This window comes from Culex quinquefasciatus, chromosome 3 (assembly GCF_015732765.1).
Source record: "Culex quinquefasciatus strain JHB chromosome 3, VPISU_Cqui_1.0_pri_paternal, whole genome shotgun sequence".
Taxonomy (NCBI): domain Eukaryota; kingdom Metazoa; phylum Arthropoda; class Insecta; order Diptera; family Culicidae; genus Culex; species Culex quinquefasciatus.
In genome coordinates, this window is record NC_051863.1 from 59609923 (window position 1) to 59628789 (window position 18867).

Below are 18867 nucleotides of genomic sequence, written 5' to 3' on the forward strand. Positions count from 1 at the left end.
ATATTTACACTTAGAATTTTTTGCGTCCGCCTCGGGATTTGAACCGGCGACCTCTGGATTGTAAGTCCAGTGCGCGGTCCGATTGATCCACACAGGCAGACAAGAATCAGCCTGTACGAGGTTTGAATCAACAAAATTTGCTACAGTAATTCTTATAACAAAAATTGAATTATTAATAAAAGAAATATTTTTGTGTTCACTGTGCGTAGTTTGCGCGCGTTGTCAATCTCAATCACCCAAGATGGCGGCCTTAAGCATCCCCCTGGGTCTGAGGGTGAGATTTGGTCTAGCAAATATTTAGAAACATGTATGACCCATTTTGGCTTATTTAAGCGTGACGTTATTTAAAGATGAAGCCTCATAGAGGTAATAATTTCTACAATTATTCTTTAAATTTCAGGGGAACACACTAAAATGCACAAAATAGGCCCAAAAAACCCGGTCGGCCTTACATCAGCTCTATTTTATTCGACAATCAGACTGGCGCCCTGAGCATTTTTAGAGGGTAATAGTGCCAAGTTTTCACATAATGCCACAAAAGAGCAAGTCAAAATTGCTAATTACTAATGTTTAAAACAAAAAGAAGTGGCGAAATGGACCAACTGCGGTCTTAGCCTTTCAGCCCAAAGGAAAAAAAAATACACAAAGAAGTCAACAAAAACAATCCTTATCCTTATGCACAGTCTATACAAACAGACTATCGTAACCAATAAAACAACAAATCACAAAAAATAAGAGGTAAAAAAAATATAGAGCTTAAAAAACATGAAACTTTAGTGCTAAAACTAAAAAAAAATTATTGTTTGATTCGAACGTGCTTAAAATCCTAAAACATGTTCTTTTAAAATCAGAGAGGATTTTTTTTTGAACGAGCAATTCCATGTCAAATAGGAAATCGGTTGTACCCGACCCTCTCCGATTTCAATCAAACTTTGTAGACATGTTATCCTACGCCTATTTAAGCCATTTTTGTTATCCTCAATAATGACATTTGAGAAGGGCGTAAGTGTTTTAAATATGTTTGTATCTCGTAATTTAAATATTGCTGTATCTCGAAGCCGTTGCATCGTACCAAAAAGTGGTCAAAGACAAACTTGTTTGACGGGCTTTCCGAAAAAAAAAAACACTGAAGGAAAAAACCTATCCACTTTTATGAGATTTTTTGATTTTTAAGTTTAAAAGTCAAATTTGAAGGTGAGCCCACGATTTTTTTTCGTTCAAATTTTTTGTGAAAATGGCCTAAGATGCTACAAAAAGACTCACGAAAAATGCAGGATGGAGCAACTCACCTAAAAAAATACAAAATTCATTTACTGAAACTGATTCTTTCAAAAGTGCTCTAAACATCAAAATTTTCGAAAACCGAATACGAAAGTCGATTCTCCAGACAATTTTATATAAAAGCCTCCATATTGACCATTGTCCTAAGTCCAATCCTTGGGAAGATACAGCGGTTTTAAAAATAAAAACTAACTTAATCCACCTATGTGGTTGATGCCTTCCTCACTTTTTACCAAAAATGGGTATATGAGTGGTTTCATCATTTTTAGATCCAGAAAAAAATAACACAATATATAACTTATGTGGTCATAACTCGAGACAGGGTTGCCAGATCTTCAATGTTTTGGACTCTTTGGAAAGGCCTTTCAATTACCTAACCAACGATGGGTCGGATGATGGATCCGGTCATAGTTTACATACATTTAAGTGAGATCCGGCTTCAAAAATGTACATGAATAACACTTAAGTAGTCATAACTCGAGACAGGGTTGCCAGATCTTCAATGTTATGGACTCAATGTTATTTTCGAGTACTATTGGCTCCATATACACAAAAATGGCTTCAAAAGGCCTAGGATAACATGTCTACAAAGTTTCATTGAAATCGAAGAGGGTCGGGTACAAAAGTACCAGAAAAATTCCTGATTTTGGAATTGCTCATTAATAATCATATTTTGCATGCTTGGGCTCGATTAAAAATATTTTCAGTTTGTATAAAGTACCCTTGTACAGCACCGCAATGAGGTCAGGATTCACCATGGTAAGTGATGCGACCATGAGCAATGTGGTTTCAGTTGAAATTTTGAAAATCTTAGGTAATTTTTTTTTAATTTTTTTTAGTCGAGTGCGTGCCAAACGAGCAGTAGTGCAGTAGTAGTGATGGACTTATAAGTATGTTTTTACTGTTTGTACAATTTTGATACGCGAGCTTATTCATTTCTAAAATACTAAATGAAAGTCTCTTTACTCTTCATAAAACGAAAGGATTGATGAACTAATACTAAACATGATAATTGGAATACATTATTGCGTTTAACGAAAGTGAAAGAAAACAGAACACAGCATAAACATTTGTGATGAAACAGTGACTTAAACGAAATAAACCGGCGGCGTGCCTTCCGATCAACGATAACAAAAAAAGGACTTATCACTGCTATCAAGAGGTCCTGCTACTCGCAATCGAATCCAAACAACGATACAACGGAAGTGGAAGAAATAAAAATGGAAATACAAAAACGAGTCTGGGCGTCCCCGTGACCAGCGCACTAATAATCAGTTTTAACAAAACATTTTTTTTTGGGAAAAACTCTTTGCGGCACTGTTGATTGAAATTTCACAAACATTTGTAAACAGGTTGAATTATGAACACAAAAAAAAAAATTGGTTTCAGTTGATTGCACTCATTGTTCATAATAAATAATTGAATTTAAAATATTTAAAATTTCGAATTCACCCCTCATTTCCTCCCTTCTAGATTACACTCAAACCCCGATCGTTTGACACCAACTGTTGTCAAACGAACGGGGTCACTTTTTAGTTTGACACCGCTTTTACACGGAGTTCACTCATACTACCAAAAGTTTGTTTTGATAGTGTGCGTAAGCTCCATGTAAATAGTGACAGTTCATCACTTTTTAGTTTGACTTTGACCAACCGACGGGGTACAAACTAAAAAAGTGTCAAATGAAAAAGTGACCAACCACCGGGGGTTGAGTGTATTGTCTTTTTTGTTTGGAACGCACCCTCCACTACCTTCGGTGTCTTCGTCTAGGTATTATTTAGTTTTTATGTGAATTTAATATTTTGACTCGGGACCATCCATAAACTACGTGGACACTTTTTTGGGAATCTTTTACCCCCCCCCCCCCTTTCGTGGACAATTGTCCATACAAAAAAAATCTTTTTTGTATGGATCGTGGACAATCGCCATATCCCCCTAAAGTGTCCACGTGGTTTATGGATGGTCCCCTCTTAATTTCATCATTTGATTTTTTGATAGTTAAGGTTTTATATATTTTTTAATAGTTTAGTTTTTGTTTTGATTCGCAAGTACGGGTTGACTTTGCTCTGGCTAATGAATGATTTTTTTTATTTCCAGAAGTTAAATATTTTGTGTAATAAATTCGCGAGCATTCTGCAAACAAAAATTGAAAAGTATAAAATATTCTTCGTTTGTTATAATAGCATAAGTATTAACAGAATTAGGTCCTAAAATGAAGCTTAGATTGCTGATATTATTGTTTACAGCGATAAAGCTTATTTTTCTGAGTACAATGACCCTTTGTACGACCACAAAGAGTTTAAAATGGATTTTTAAATCAATTTGAAAAAATTAACCTCGCGGTCCTTCTTGACAGAAAAGTTTCTACTTGACAGCTCGTTCTAAGTGCATCTCCAGCGCTGGGTGCAAACATCGAAGCAAAGCTAATTTGCACCCGACGTCAACCCCATCGCGGTACCTGTCTCGGTAGCAAATTTGCTCTCAGTTCTTCGGGATTTCACTTTGCTACCCGGTAATCAGTCTGTTTGCTACCGCTTCAAATGGAATTATGCACGGAAAAATCGAATCAAGCACGGAAAAAAAATTAAAAAATTTAAAAAATTTCAAAAATTTCAAAAATTTCAAAAATTTCAAAATTTCAAAATTTCAAAATTTCAAAATTTCAAAATTTCAAAAATTTCAAAATTTCAAAATTTCAAATATTTAAAAATTTAAAAATTTAAAAATTTCAAAATTTCAAAATTTCAAAATTTCAAAATTTCAAAATTTCAAAATTTTAAAATTTCAAAATTTCAAAATTTCAAAATTTCAAAATTTCAAAATTTCAAATATTTTAAATATTTCAAAAATTTAAAAATTTAAAATTTCAAAAGTTTCAAAATTTCAAAATTTTAAAATTTCAAAATTTCAAAATTTCAAAATTTCAAAATTTAAAAATTTCAAAATTTCAAAATTTCAAAATTTCAAAATTTCAAAATTTCAAAATTTCAAAATTTCAAAATTTCAAAATTTCAAAATTTCAAAATTTCAAAATTTCAAAATTTCAAAATTTCAAAATTTCAAAATTTCAAAATTTCAAAATTTCAAAATTTCAAAATTTCAAAATTTCAAAATTTCAAAATTTCAAAATTTCAAAATTTCAAAATTTCAAAATTTCAAAATTTCAAAATTTCAAAATTTCAAAATTTCAAAATTTCAAAATTTCAAAATTTCAAAATTTCAAAATTTCAAAATTTCAAAATTTCAAAATTTCAAAATTTCAAAATTTCAAAATTTCAAAATTTCAAAATTTCAAAATTTCAAAATTTCAAAATTTCAAAATTTCAAAATTTCAAAATTTCAAAATTTCAAAATTTCAAAATTTCAAAATTTCAAAATTTCAAAATTTCAAAATTTCAAAATTTCAAAATTTCAAAATTTCAAAATTTCAAAATTTCAAAATTTCAAAATTTCAAAATTTCAAAATTTCAAAATTTCAAAATTTCAAAATTTCAAAATTTCAAAATTTCAAAATTTCAAAATTTCAAAATTTCAAAATTTCAAAATTTCAAAATTTCAAAATTTCAAAATTTCAAAATTTCAAAAATTTCAAAATTTCAAAAATTTCAAAAATTTCAAAAGTTTCAAAAGTTTCAAAAATTTCAAAAATTTCAAAAAATTCAAAAATTTCAAAAATTTCAAAAGTTTCAAAAATTTCAAAAATTTCAAAAATTTCAAAAATTTCAAAAATTTCAAAAATTTCAAAAATTTTAAAAATTTAAACATATATTATTTATTGATTCAAATAATTTTTAAATTTTTGAATTTTTGAATTTTTGAATTTTTGAATTTTTGAATTTTTGAATTTTTAAATTTTTTAATTTTTGAATTTTTGAATTTTTGAATTTTTGAATTTTTGAATTTTTGAATTTTTGAATTTTTGAATTTTTGAATTTTGAACTGAATTTTGATGAATGAACCACTGAATTTTGAATTTTTGAACCCTGAATTTTGAATTTTTGAATTTTGAACCAGAATTTTGAATTTTTGAATTTGAATTTTGAATTTGAACCATGAATTTTGAATTTTAAATTTTGAATTGAATTTTTGAATTTTAAATTTTGAATTTTTGAATTTTGAACCAATTTTGAATTTTTGAATTTTGAATTTTGAATTTTGAATTTTTGAATTTTTGAATTTTTGAATTTTTGAATTTTTGAATTTTTGAATTTTTGAATTTTTGAATTTTTGAATTTTTGAATTTTTGAATTTTTGAATTTTTGAATTTTTGAATTTTTGAATTTTTGAATTTTTAAATCTTTGAACTTTTTTGAATTTTTGAAATTTTGAATCATACATCATGATATAGAGCAGACATATAAAAATCTCCGAAACACGCATTCAAAACTTTGCCCCCGGCTTGCCGGTACTTGTCGGGTATCAGAAAATGAGTACCCGACAGGTACCGACACATATTTTTCTTCTACAGATGAACTTGAGATCAAATTTGATACCTGCTTTGCTACGCGCGGTGGGAGACTCGGGGGCAAACTAGAGAGCAAATTTGGTGGGAATCAAATCGGGTAGCAAACAGTTAAACTTTCGACATTTTCGAAAAATTAAATTCTTTGAAATTTTGAATAGGATTAAAAAGTTTAATAAACTTTTAGCATTTCTAGGCATGAATCAACACAAAATTATTGATTTTGAAGGTAAACGAGAGCAAAAAATGATAAAAACCCATATTTGCCCCCCGCGGTGGGCTTGTTTCGGTGGCAAATTTGCTACCCTAGCGGTGGGGATGACGGAGTTTTTTCAAGGTGGCAAATTTGATCTCGGTATTCATGAGCCGGGTGCAAATTTGATTTGCACCCCAGCGCTGGAGATGCCCTAAGGGGGCCATAGTTGATCCATCGAAAAAATGTTGCCTTGCAATTTTTTTTTTTTTTGCATTAAAATGAAAAAATGATCAGAAATGGTTTTGAATCGTGTTTTTTACCGTTCATAATTGACATAGGTCTTTAGTACCCAATTTGCATCCAAGAATAATTTTATTGTTGAGAAATTTCAATGCCCACAACAGCTCATCCATCCCCTTTCCGCGTCGCGAAGGAGCACGTGGTTGTAGGGCACTCACTCTCTCTCTGTACCACGCGCGCTGGAAAAGCCGGTCTCCATCCCTCTCTCAAGTCGCTGGCACTCACTCTCCCACGCTCTCTCTCCCTCTCTCATGTTCTACCCATCCACCGTTAACGGGAGCACGCGAGCGCGGAAAACCCCCTTTCTGTTTTATCCAAAACCGTTGCTCCTGGGGCCGGTTCTCGCCACTATCTGTAGATCCGCGGCCGCGAACGGACCTCTGTCGTGTCTCGAAAATTCGTTCCACATCCGTGTCGTCACATCATCCCCCACATACACACCTTGTGATTTGGGAAAATCGTGAAAACCGTGAAAATTTAAGCCTACTGCCGTCGTTGCGGGTTGTCATACACTGTGTGAAGTCGCTGGTCCTGCCGGGAGGTTCGCCCCCCACAGTCAAGGGTTGCTGATCCGAAACGAAAGTCTTGACAAGTGCTGCTCCGAAAAAAAAAGTGGTTCCAAGTTCTTTTTTGGGGGAGTTTGGGAACATTCGCGTTGCTGGAAGCGGGACCAGGTGATCGATTCCAGACGTCCAGGTGCAAATCCCCGGTCGAGACCCCTTGACGAAGGAAGAAAAGTGTTTACGTAATTTCGACTGAAATTTTCGTTGTGTAATGCTTCTGCGGAGGAAGCAGTGTTGAAGAATCGTTCTCAGTGCGCGCTCGCAAGTGTGTGCAGGAGACGGTCCACAGAGAAGGGCCGCAAGTTTTTCTGTGTGCAAATAATTGTTCCCCAACACACTCTCGCAGGAATCTACCACGACAAACGTGTGCGCGTCAACGACACAGAAGACGACTCGTTTTCAAAGGGGGACTTTCTGGTGGCGTTAGTATTGGTGTGAGGCCCTTTTCGAAAAAAAACCGTGTCGTGTGTGTCCTTTTCCGTCTCGGTCCGTGTCTTCAACCCCGCCGTTCCCCCGTCGTCGTCGACGTTCCGTTCCGGTTGTGTAATGGCGTTTCTGCGCTCGGTTGCCCGGTGCAATAGTTTGGTCTCGCGTAAAGTGTCCCCCACCCCGTCCCATGCATCCCGCGTCCAGCTCGGTGATGTCCTCGAAGCGTGCAGTCGGCAGCAACCGCAACTTGCATCCCTAAGCCAACTCCTGGCCGGTGGACGACTCCACCAGCGTCGATTTCGGTCGGTCGCCACCGCAGCGGCCACCTCCGGCAGTAGCCATGCCGCGGCGTCCCGGCAGCAAAATGACCCCAACACGCCCCAGCGAGACCCGCTGGACGTGGGCTTCAACGATCCGAACGCGGCGTTCAAGAGCAAAACCACCTTCGAGCTGATCCGGGCGTACTTTGTGTACGTCCTGTGCTCGTCCGAGTTCCTCGTCGAGAACAACATGAAGGTAAATGTGGTCGGAACACCCGCTGACCCTAGTTAACTCAAGTAATTTGGCCAACCTCCTTTTAGTAGCAGATTCGAATCCAGCCAGACATAGACCTTAGAGATTATGTAACAAAATACCTCTTCACTATTTTTAAAACTGATCCCGTGAAACATTGCACGAAAATGCTAGTTCATCATCATCTGTGCGAGATATCCCTGCCACTGAAAGAAGCATGACAGCAATCAACGAACGGGCGGTTAACGTCTGAGTCATATTGGGGTAGTTTGGAACAAACAGATTAAACCAAAAAAAAAAATATCATTTTTTAAGGTGATGCGGAGCACCGGTTCTTAGTCAACTTTTGTTTAATATAAATCAATTTCTTAACTAGGGGACCATCCATAACCCCCCCCCCCCCCCCTTCGTGGACAATTTTCCATACAAAAAAATTTTTTTGTATGGATCGTGGACAATCGCCATACCCCCTAAAGTGTCCACGTGGTTTATGGATGGTCCCTAGACAGATTGCTTGCTATTAACCTTTAAGGCGTCTGCAAAAAACAGAACTTTGTAAGTTACGCTATTTTAGTTAAAGGTGATTTCAAAAACTCGAGTCGTGGTGTCAATATGGCGCTGCCTTTCCGTATCACATTAAACTTTATGACGACTTTATGCCAGGAGTTGTATGAAGTCGAACTTTTGATCTTGATAATTTGAACATGTATTTCAAGATCAAAAGTTCGACTTCATACAAAGTCAATGGATGCCACAACTTACAAATTAAGTCAGTGTTTCCAAAACTTAGATTTCAAACGCTTGCACTTCCGTCAAGACAAATCTATATACACTGAAACCCCAATGGTTTGACCTCAATTGTTGTCAAACGAACAGAACCACTTTTTAGTTTGACACCCTACCAACACAGAGCTCACACTTACTATCAAACCAAAGGTGAGTTGAGCATGAGCATGAGCATGAGCATGGTTGACTTCCAATGAGCTGCTACTCCGTTATTGACAGATCAGCTGAAGTTAAACAATGAATCAAAAATGATCAGAGGGAGCTAACCATCCGTTCACTGTTTAACCCCTGAAGACCCCGACTTTATTAGTCAATACCGGCGCCCTCCCGGTCTCGTGGCGCAGGGGTAGCGGCTTCGGCTGCCGATCCCGATGATGCTATGAGACGCGGGTTCGATTCCCGCCTTATCCACTGAGCTTCTATCGGATGGTGAAGTAAAACGTCGGTCCCGGTTTCTCCTGTCTCGTCAGAGGCGCTGGAGCAGAAATCCCACGTTAGAGGAAGGCCATGCCCCGGGGGGCGTAGTGCCAATAGTTCCGTTTCGTTTCGGCGCCCTCCCAAGAAGCCTGCAGTTCAACAAAAGGGAGGAATGTTAGTCCGATAGTTGAAGTTGCAGACTCATCAAGCACATAGTTTTTCGCTATATACTTGTTGATACCGCTTGAGACCGTTGAATCCACAGCATCTCCTTCAAGCATCACGTGATTATTTTTTTTTTGGGTTAGTAGGATAAGGTATTGGCTTTTCGATGCCTCCCGAGCTACGATGCTATGGGGAGGACTTTCATAACAAACCCGTCGGCGAGCCTTCCGAGCAACGATGCTATGGGAAGGTCTTTCTAATTAGCACACCAAAACACTCGCGCACAGATATTTATATACTGAATAAATGTAATTTTTCATCACGATTACACAGACGACATTGATGATATAGGAAGGACTTTTTTACAGTCATTTACAGTAATACTTAAACTTATTTTAATGCAACAATTCACACGACGTCGTGCCTCCCGATCAACAATGATGTAGGAAGGACTTGAGCAAGCCAATCAGGATGAAACACGAAATAAAATTCTTTTCTTTTCACACACAATGCCACATAATTGACCGCGCGTCACCACCCAACAAATTCTTGGTTTGATAGTAAGTGTGAGTTTCGTGTGAAAGGTTACAATTCGTCACTTTGATTTTTACTTTGTACCCCAACTAAAAAATCTATTTTTAGTATTTTTTGATTTTCGAGATTTTTTTAAATGTTTTAGGGGACAAAAACCCGCAATTTTTGAGCCATAGAGAAACATGGTCAAAAAATCTGCCGCTGAGTGATTTTTGGAAAAAATCGAAATTTCATGCAAAAACAAATTTGACGTAATTTTTTAATGTAAAATTGTATTTCCAATCGAAAAGAACTTTACAGATTTTTTGATAAAAGGCTCTGTTTTCAAGAGTAGAGCGAGTTGTGGCGCTATAACCACGGCAAATAGTGTCCAGGGCATTCGTGGAAATACAATGTCCCATCCCAGAGGGTCCCGGAGTACCAAACCTTCTTAGCATGGTGCTCCCAACGAATACAACCAAATCGCGGAGCGTATGGTGGTGTGTCCCCACGCTTCTTCCTCCCCTGTCGATTCAGAATTGTGTTGTTGTTTGACACTCAGTGCTCAAACTCAACCCAATTACGAGTCATCTCTGCGATACGGCTTTACGCAGTAGGCCTGGCCGCTTTAACGCTTGTGATGTTTCAATGCATTCCAATGCAATGGCGCACTACAAATGTTAATAAATGACAAGAAGAGTGCTAGGCGTCATCTAACCTAAGGCACTCTCCAGGATCCCTTCGAAAGATTGGCTGCGCTAGGGTCTGATTAGATTAGATTAGATTAGATAAAAGGCTCTGTTTTCAAGATAAAGCCACCGAAAGTTTGATTTAAGCTAAATATTTGCATTTTTTCAATTTTTAAAAATAGTGACCATGAGTGACCATTTCTGAAATTATTTTTTTTGAAAAGTTCAGAAAATTAGCTATAAAATTGTCTAAGAATCATTGAAGATTGGACCTCCGGTTGCTGAGATACAGCCACTTTATGTAAAAGAAACACGAAAATTGAAGTTTTCTAAGTTTTACCTAAACAACCCACCATTTTCTAATGTCGATATCTCAGCAACTAATGGTCCAATTTTCAATGTTAAAACATGAAACATTCGTAAAAATTTTCGATCTTTTCGAAAAAAAGTTATTTAAAAAAAATTAAATCAAGACAAGCATTTTGAATGGGCGTAATATCCAATGTTTGGCCTATTTAAAATGTTAGTCCTGATTTAAAAATTTACAAAATATTTTTTTCAAAAAGATCGGAAAATTTCACGAATGTTTCATGTTTCAACATTGAAAATCGGACCATTAGTTGCTGAGAATCGACATTAGCAATTGGTGGGTGTTTAGGTGAAATTTAGAAAACTTTCGTGTTTCTTTTCCTTAAAGTGGCTGTATCTCAGCAACCGGAGGTCCAATCTTCAATGTCTCTTAGACAATTTTATAGCAAATTTTCTGAACTTAAAAAAAAATATTTTTGAAATGGTCACTCATGGTCACTATTTTTAAAAATAGAAAGCCATTTATCCATTTATCATTTATCAAAAAATCTGTTGAGTACTTTTCGATTGGAAATACAATTTTACATTAAAAAATTACGTCAAATTAGATTTTGCATGAAATTCGATTTTTTCCAAAAATCAAATTTTTTTCAAAAATTTATAACTCGGCGGCAGATTTTTTGACCATGTTTCTCTATAGCTCAAAAGTTGCGGGTTTTTGTCCCATAAAACACATCAAAAAAATTCGAAAATCAAAAAATACATATTTTGGGAAATTGAGTTTTTGTGAAAAAAATTATAAAAAAATCTGCATTTTTTTCCGTGTACCTATTTTTTCTCAATAGTCTTCAACAATTCCTACAACTTTGCCGAAGACACCAAATTGATCGTAAAATTCACTCAAAAGTTACAGCTGTTTGAATATTTACATACCATTTTTGTATGGACAGCTGCCAAAATTGTATGGAGACTTGTATAAGTGAACCAATGACACAAAATAGCTCCTTTGGTCATAGGGAAGGCCCCCACAAAGTTTGAGCCAAATAAAAAAATACAAATAAAATCCATTTCCGGTTTTGGTAGAGAATTGCTCTTTAGTTTGACTTTGACCAACCAACGGGATATAAACTAAAAAAGTGTCAAACGAAAAAGTGACCAACCACCGGGGGTTGAGTGTAGCCCAACTCATGCCCTATAAAATGAAGAAAAAAAATTGGAGAAATATTAGTTTTTGTGTTCGTGGCAGCCCATGAGCGAAAATGTAATTTTGTGGGGGACGTTTGGGACTACCATTTGAGACTGAGAACGCTTAGGGTAAGGCAGTTTAGAATATTAAATAGACACTTTTTCTTTTAGTGATTTTTTGGGTGTAATTTTTTGCTCGCAGGACCCCTTAGATCCTATTTTCTGGTGATAAGGATCAATTTCACAACAGAAACATGCAAGGAAAATGTTTATATTCATCCATTTTAACCGAGCAACAGAGTGTCCAAAACTCTAATGTTATATAAACAAAAACTTGGCCAAAGTGCCTAGATAATTGTCATGTTTGAACATAATATTACTGGTTAAAAACTCATATGCAAAGCGCCAGCTCTTTTTGCGTCCAATCAAGCTCTTATTTGGGTTTTGAGTTCAGTACGCTCACCGGAATATACCCTCAATGTCCGTCAAAAAGTCATGTGTTACTTCCTAGTATACTATACTATAAGTTATACTTTTTTTATTTTATGCAAAAATGCGAAAACATTTTTTTCTTCAAAATATCTAAAGCCAGTAATTAGCAATTCACCCTAATCAGCTGATATTTGCCCACAGAAACTGAAATTTAAAGTCTGGTTGCCTGCAAGCAGACTGCCAAATCGTTTTCATTTTGTATTGATCCCGACAAGTGATTCGTGTTGCGTAATGTGCTGCATACAATTTGTAACACTTATACAATGTATCTAAAGTCTTTTGTAATTGTTTCGAGAATCGGGACAAATCTATTCTGAAAATAGGTTAAGTGTCACTTTTGACACAAATGGAAAATGGGATATTTTCAAACACTTCTTCTATTTACAGCAATAGCAACTTTCACCCGATTTCCCATTGCTGTACACGCAAATAAATTAGAAAAAATACTGTTCTATTTATAAATATCGCCGCCACTGGTATGTGTGGTAAACATTAGCACAATCCCTCTGCAATAGCGTACGTATTGCTGCTGATGTATCTTTTTTTTTCGCTGACCAATAGCACCGCCATTTCTTCTATATTATTGCCCTCTCGTGCAAAAGTGGTCTCGTGGTGCGGCAGTTTTTTTTTTTGTTTCTTTTTTATTTGCTGATGCCGACCGACTCTCTTTGACACCCGACCGACAGCTGTCTTATCGCGAAATTTGCGTGTGAGTTTATCCCGAAATATCTGGCACACATATATGCGAGACAAGTAATGGCTTGTTTTAATTTCTGGTGCGTGCGTATTTTTAGACCTTCCCCCAAGAACCGGTACGCATCAGTTTTTTGGCAACAACAACCGTGTTTTATTTTGTTACGTAATTTAAGGACCAGACGGAACAGGGAGTGGGGAAATGTTAGGTTAGGGAACGCCATTCTGATCTAGTGCGACGCGGTGAATTTAGAATGAAGTTTGCGGTAGACACTAGCGAACAGTTTGGGCAGTGTTGCCAGAAAAGTGCATTGTCATCTATCGCTTGACACGTTTTTTTGCTTCGAAAAATCTTAAAATAGGCAACACTGCATCTGCCAGACGCTGTTATTACGTCAAAAGCAGCTTTCAGACTCGCAGCCGGCACCCCGGCCGTATGGCGGCACGGCTTCTGGCACATTAAGTTCACTTGCTCGGAATGACCTAGATGCCCTAATGACCATTTTGGCTTTATCCCGATACCGCGTGACTTTCCAGCTCTCCAAGATCTCTTGTTGACTAGATGAAGACTTGCTTCGCCCTCCGGAATCTTTCTGTTGGAGTGGCAACTTGTTCAATGGAAAGTCAAAATCTCGTCTCATCGCGAATCATGCGCACTGGGATCCGTCCATGTGACTGCTCTTCTTTGGCATGGGTCCTGAGTTCCCCAGACTCCCCTACGCTCTGAGCAAGTATTCAACTCACCAACGAAATCGATTGCGCTCGTGAGTGACCAGCTTTCTCTCTCTCACTCTGAGTGACTCCGTTCATATAAATCAGGACTTTCCCACCGGCCTGCTGTTTTGCTATCGTTTCTTGCGAGCGATCCGATTGTTTGCGATTCACGTGGCGGTTGTTGTGGCCGTGTGTGCGTCGTCGAGAAAGGCGTGGAAGGAGTCACTGAAGCGTGCTCGGTCAGTCAATGAGTCGAATCGTTAACAGAACTTGGGGTTCTTGAACGGGTTCATACACAGTGGATACCGCTATGGGTGTAATATTATCACGTCTTATTGCGAGCAAAACCCGTTTCTGAATCATTATCAATCACGAGAATGGGACAAGTTAATGATGTAATTGACCAGAATCTGTCGTCAAATTATTAATTTCCTTGATTTTTCATTTTGACGTTGTCGTGCTATCTTGTCGCACATTGTTTTTTTGACGTTCCGAGAAAAGAGCGTTTTGATGTTTGGCTTTGAATAAGCAAAAATTAGTTTTGTTTGGCTGACCATTCTGTGCATTGTCCATAAGTTGGGTTTTATTTGGATGCAGGAGCCCACAGTCATAATTAAAAAAAAAAACAAATAAATAAATAAATAAATAAAATGTTTACAAAGGTCAGGCATGTACGTGTGTCAAACGCGAATATATGAAAAAATGATATATGAAAATTCGAAAATCTGTATCTTTTGAAGGAATTTTTTGATCGATTTGGTGTCTTCTTATTTAGCATTTTTGAATTTTGTTGATATGACCTTTCGTAGCTGAGATATTGCCATATAACGATATGAAAACAGGAAAATTGATGTTTTCTAAGTCTCACCCAAACAACCCACCATTTTCTAACGTCGATATCTCAGCAACAATGGTCCGATTTTCAATGTTTAAATATGAAACATTTGTGAAATTTTCCGATCTTTTCGAAATCAATATTTTAAAAATGTTTAAATCAAGACTAATATTTTAAAAAGGGCCAAACATTTATTATTACGTCCTTTTGAAATGTTAGTCTTCATAAAATAAATTGGAAATAGTGTCCAAAATAAGAGGTGGGCAGAAAAAGAGCGAGTCGCTCAAAGAGCCGGATCCCTAAAAAGAGCGAACGAACCATGGCTCACAAAAAAAAGCCGCGGTTCTTTTTGAAACTCCATTTTTTTCTGTTCATAGATGAAATGAATTTTATACTTGTGTCTTTATTGAAGTTTATAAATATAATTCATTTAATTTTCAACAAATTTTAGTACATATAAACTTGTTATAGAGAAGGACCGGCTCCGTGGCTTAATGGTTACGGCTTCTGCCTCACAAGCAGAAGGTTCAGGGATCAAATCCCGGTCGGTACCTTTGAAATTTGGAATCAGGAATTTGAACTTTGAATATGAACAAAAAAAAAACAAAAATGAATCAGGTGGGATTCGAACTCACACCTTTGGATTGGTGGACTGGGACGCTAAGCAGGCGGCCATCAGAAGGTTTACACTCTAGTAGTGAATTGATCCGTAGTGTTGTTGAAACATGTTATCTTCTCATATTAAATACGCGCTGATCCCTGATTTGCCTGAGGGGATTGGAAGTCTAAATATAGATCGAGTTTCCTTCAGATGCTTGCTTCTATGATTAGGCGGGGCCGAACAATGCCCAGCGACCTCGGAATTGGACCGCAAGGAGCTCTGTCATTCTGAAACGGGTCGTTGGAAGCAGCGCGAGGGCTATCACCACCTAATACCCGGGACTGAGATAAGCTGTATCAGCATTCTTCGGCATATACAAAGTCTGATACAAACTATACTTTCCCATAATTTCGCTACCGGTAAGCGGGTATTGAATTGGACCACACACACACACACACACACACACACACACACACACACACACACACACACACACACACACACACACACACACACACACACACACACACACACACACACACACACACACACACACACACACACACACACACACACACATATATATATATATATATATATATATATATATATATATATATATATATATATATATATATATACTTGTTATAGAGAATGGAAAATTTTATCTAATGCCAAATTTGTCAAAATTAACCTATGTAGTACATTAGGCTAAAAGAATGGAATATAAATTTGAGCATTTTATATTGCTTAACTTAAAAAAACTACCAAAAATCTACTAAATAGCCCAGGAGACAGCGGAAAAAAAAAATCCCGCCAGATTAAACTTTAGCATTGAACACTTAATCGATTTAATCAGAATGTAGAAAAGAGTTCGCAGAATATTTTCTTGAAATAATTTTAGTTTATTAATATTTTTCCAAGATTCATGATTTTCAAGCGAAGGATCTCCTCAAATTTAGTTTTTTTCTTCTTAAAATAATTCATAAAAGTCCAATAAAAAACTTTTAAAATCACACCAATCTTAGAAACAGCCTTTTCATGAAAATTTTGAAAAAGAATGAAAGAGCCGTTCAAACTTAAGCGAAATTAAGAGCGAGCGAAAATGAGCGGCTCCTAAAAAAGAGCGGTTTTGTCCACCTCTAGTTTAAATAATGTTGGCATATCATTATTCTTTAAAGTAAAAAAGCAAAATAAAAAATAACCAAGAAAAAATTTACCGTGTATAATTTTTTTTCTGTGTAGTCCTTATCCATACCTTCAACTCTGCCGAAGACACCAAATCGATCAAAAAAATCCTTCAAAATATACAGATTTTTTAATTTTCATTTGCCGGGACCGTGGTAAAGGGGTTAGCGTGGTTGCCTCTCGCCCAGTCGGCCTGGGTTTGATCCCAGAAGGTCCCGGTGGCAAATTTTGAGACGAGATTTGTCTGATCACGCCTTCCGTCGGCAGGGAAGTAAATGGTGGCCCCGGTCTAACCTAAAGGGTTAGGTCGATAGCTCAGTCCAGGTGTAGGAGTTGTCTCCCTGGGTCCTGCCTCGGTGGAGTCGCTGGTAGGCAGTTGGACTCACAATCCAAAGGTCGTCAGATCGAATCCCGGGGTGGATGGAAGCTTAGGTGTTAAAAGAGGTTTGCAATTGCCTCAACAATCAAGCCTTCGGACACCTAGTTTCGAGTAGGAATCTCGCAATCGAGAACGCCAAGGCAATGCTGTAGAGCGATTTAATTTGATTGTTCAATTGCACAGTTACGACAATTACGACGAAATGGCTTAATATGTCAGCTTTTAAGCGATTGCACTGTTGTACCGTTATCATGTTAGGATTTAACTTCTGAAGCAATTCATTACCAAAACCGGAAATGGATTTTATGCGTGAAATATTTTTTATTTTTTTAAAGTCAAAATACTGTAAATATTTCACTGAAATGAACCATTCGGTGGCTACATCCTGCAAACGAGGCACTTTATCCAAAAAAATCTGTACTTTTCGATTGCAATTTCAAATTTAAATAAAAAAGAGGGTAAAAAAATTGTATGTATAAAATTTCGTTTTATCCAAAATTTACTATTTTTTTTCAAAAGTGTATAACCCGGCGGCAAAATTTTTGAAATTGAGTTTTTGTGAAAAAAAGTTAATGAAAAAATCGGCAAGATTGTTTTTCGTGTACCTTTTTTTTCTGGACAGTCCTCATTAATATTTACAACTTTGCCGAAACCCGGGCAGACGGTAATAACAAAATTCATGTCATTTCAACAACCAATACTGTTAAAATAACAGAAAGTGTTATGGAATCTTCTTGAAAAATCCATTTTTGCATAGGGGTTTAATAACAGTTAATGCTATCATAACATAATTTGTTATTGGTCTGACATTGGAGGAAAGCCAAAACAACTTTGGAATAACGTTTTTTGTTATGGAAGAATACCTCGAACTGTTATTGGGATGATCGGATTAGTTGTTAAAATAACAAAAATAATAACAAAGATTTGTTCGAAGAATAACTAAAAATGTTATTAGTCTGTTATTACAATAACGATCCAATAACAAAAAATCATAACGGGGAATAACAAATCATGTTATAAATAACATTAAATGTTATTGACCTAGTATTTTCAAATATTAAAAAATGTTATTCCCAAGTTATTACCGTCTGCTCGGGAACCACCAAATTGATCAGAAAATTCCTTCAAAAGTTACAGATTTTCGAATATTTACGTACAATTTTTGTATGGACAGCTGCCAAAATTATATGGAGACTTGTATAGGCGAACCAATGAAACAAAATACACTCAAACCAACGAACGGGGTCACTTTTTAGTTTGACACCCCTTTTACACGGAGTTCACACACACTACCAAACGTTTGTTTTGTGCGTGAGCGCCGTGTGAAAAGTGACAGTTCGTCACTTTTTAGTTTGTCTTTGACCAACCAACGGGGTACAAACTAAAAAAGTGTCAAACGAAAAAGTGACCAACGACCGGGGGTTGAGTGTAGCTTCTTTGATCATAGGGAAGGTCGAAATCGGCCGATTTAGTAGATAATTGCTTATCTAATTGTCTTCTTTACTATTCTACTGTCCTATTTTAGATAATAGTGATTGTTGTTTAAAATGTTACTTAAATGTAGATGTCGCCCACTTCTTTGGCGAAGACACCAAATCAATCAAACAATTTGGAAATTGGAATTTCGACAAAAGTTTTGGACAAGCAAAACAAAAATAGACAGTTACCAAAATTAAAGTTCTGATGCAAAGTTTGAAACAGCTGATCCGTCTAAATTGTTGCTTCAAGTGAAAGTAATGCTTAAAACAGCACATGTTAAGCAAGTACAGTGCCAACACATCGAATCGAAAAACCAGTTCAACCCAAACCCTCCCAAATCCGAGATCAATCGAACTTGGTCGGTGCATTTGCTCTTCTAATTTGTTGCTGAAGGCAGAGATTGGGTGAAACGTTTTTAGCAACCGAATGCTAAATTGATCCACACGACATCTGAATGAAGGCGGTGGTATCAGGTCGATATCTCGTGACTTTGAAGCTTTGGCGGGCGACTGACCGCGTCTTGACTGAATGACGCAGAACCACCGTGAGGCACAAATTGAGGCGGGGATAGAATAAGTACTGCTACTGCTGCAAAACCAGGGCAATTAAACTGGTCGTTAAGCGTGTTATTCGCTGCTTGACGACGATTGCTGCAGTACAAGGTCAAGGTTACTGCTT

General features: G+C 36.6%; 1 protein-coding gene across 2 annotated transcripts in view; it reads left to right on the forward strand.

Annotated features, from left to right (window-relative positions):
* The first annotated feature begins 6571 nt into the window (after positions 1–6571).
* LOC6042272 (proline dehydrogenase 1, mitochondrial) overlaps positions 6572–18867 on the forward strand; it is a 57767-nt gene continuing 45471 nt past the window's right edge. The window contains exon 1 of one of the 2 annotated variants that reach the window (XM_038259674.1): positions 6572–7747. In XM_038259674.1, coding sequence (XP_038115602.1) covers positions 7349–7747 — 399 coding nt within the window. In that variant the 5' untranslated portion in view covers positions 6572–7348. The remainder of the gene's footprint in view (positions 7748–18867) is intronic. The other variant, XM_038259673.1, reaches the window with a different exon arrangement.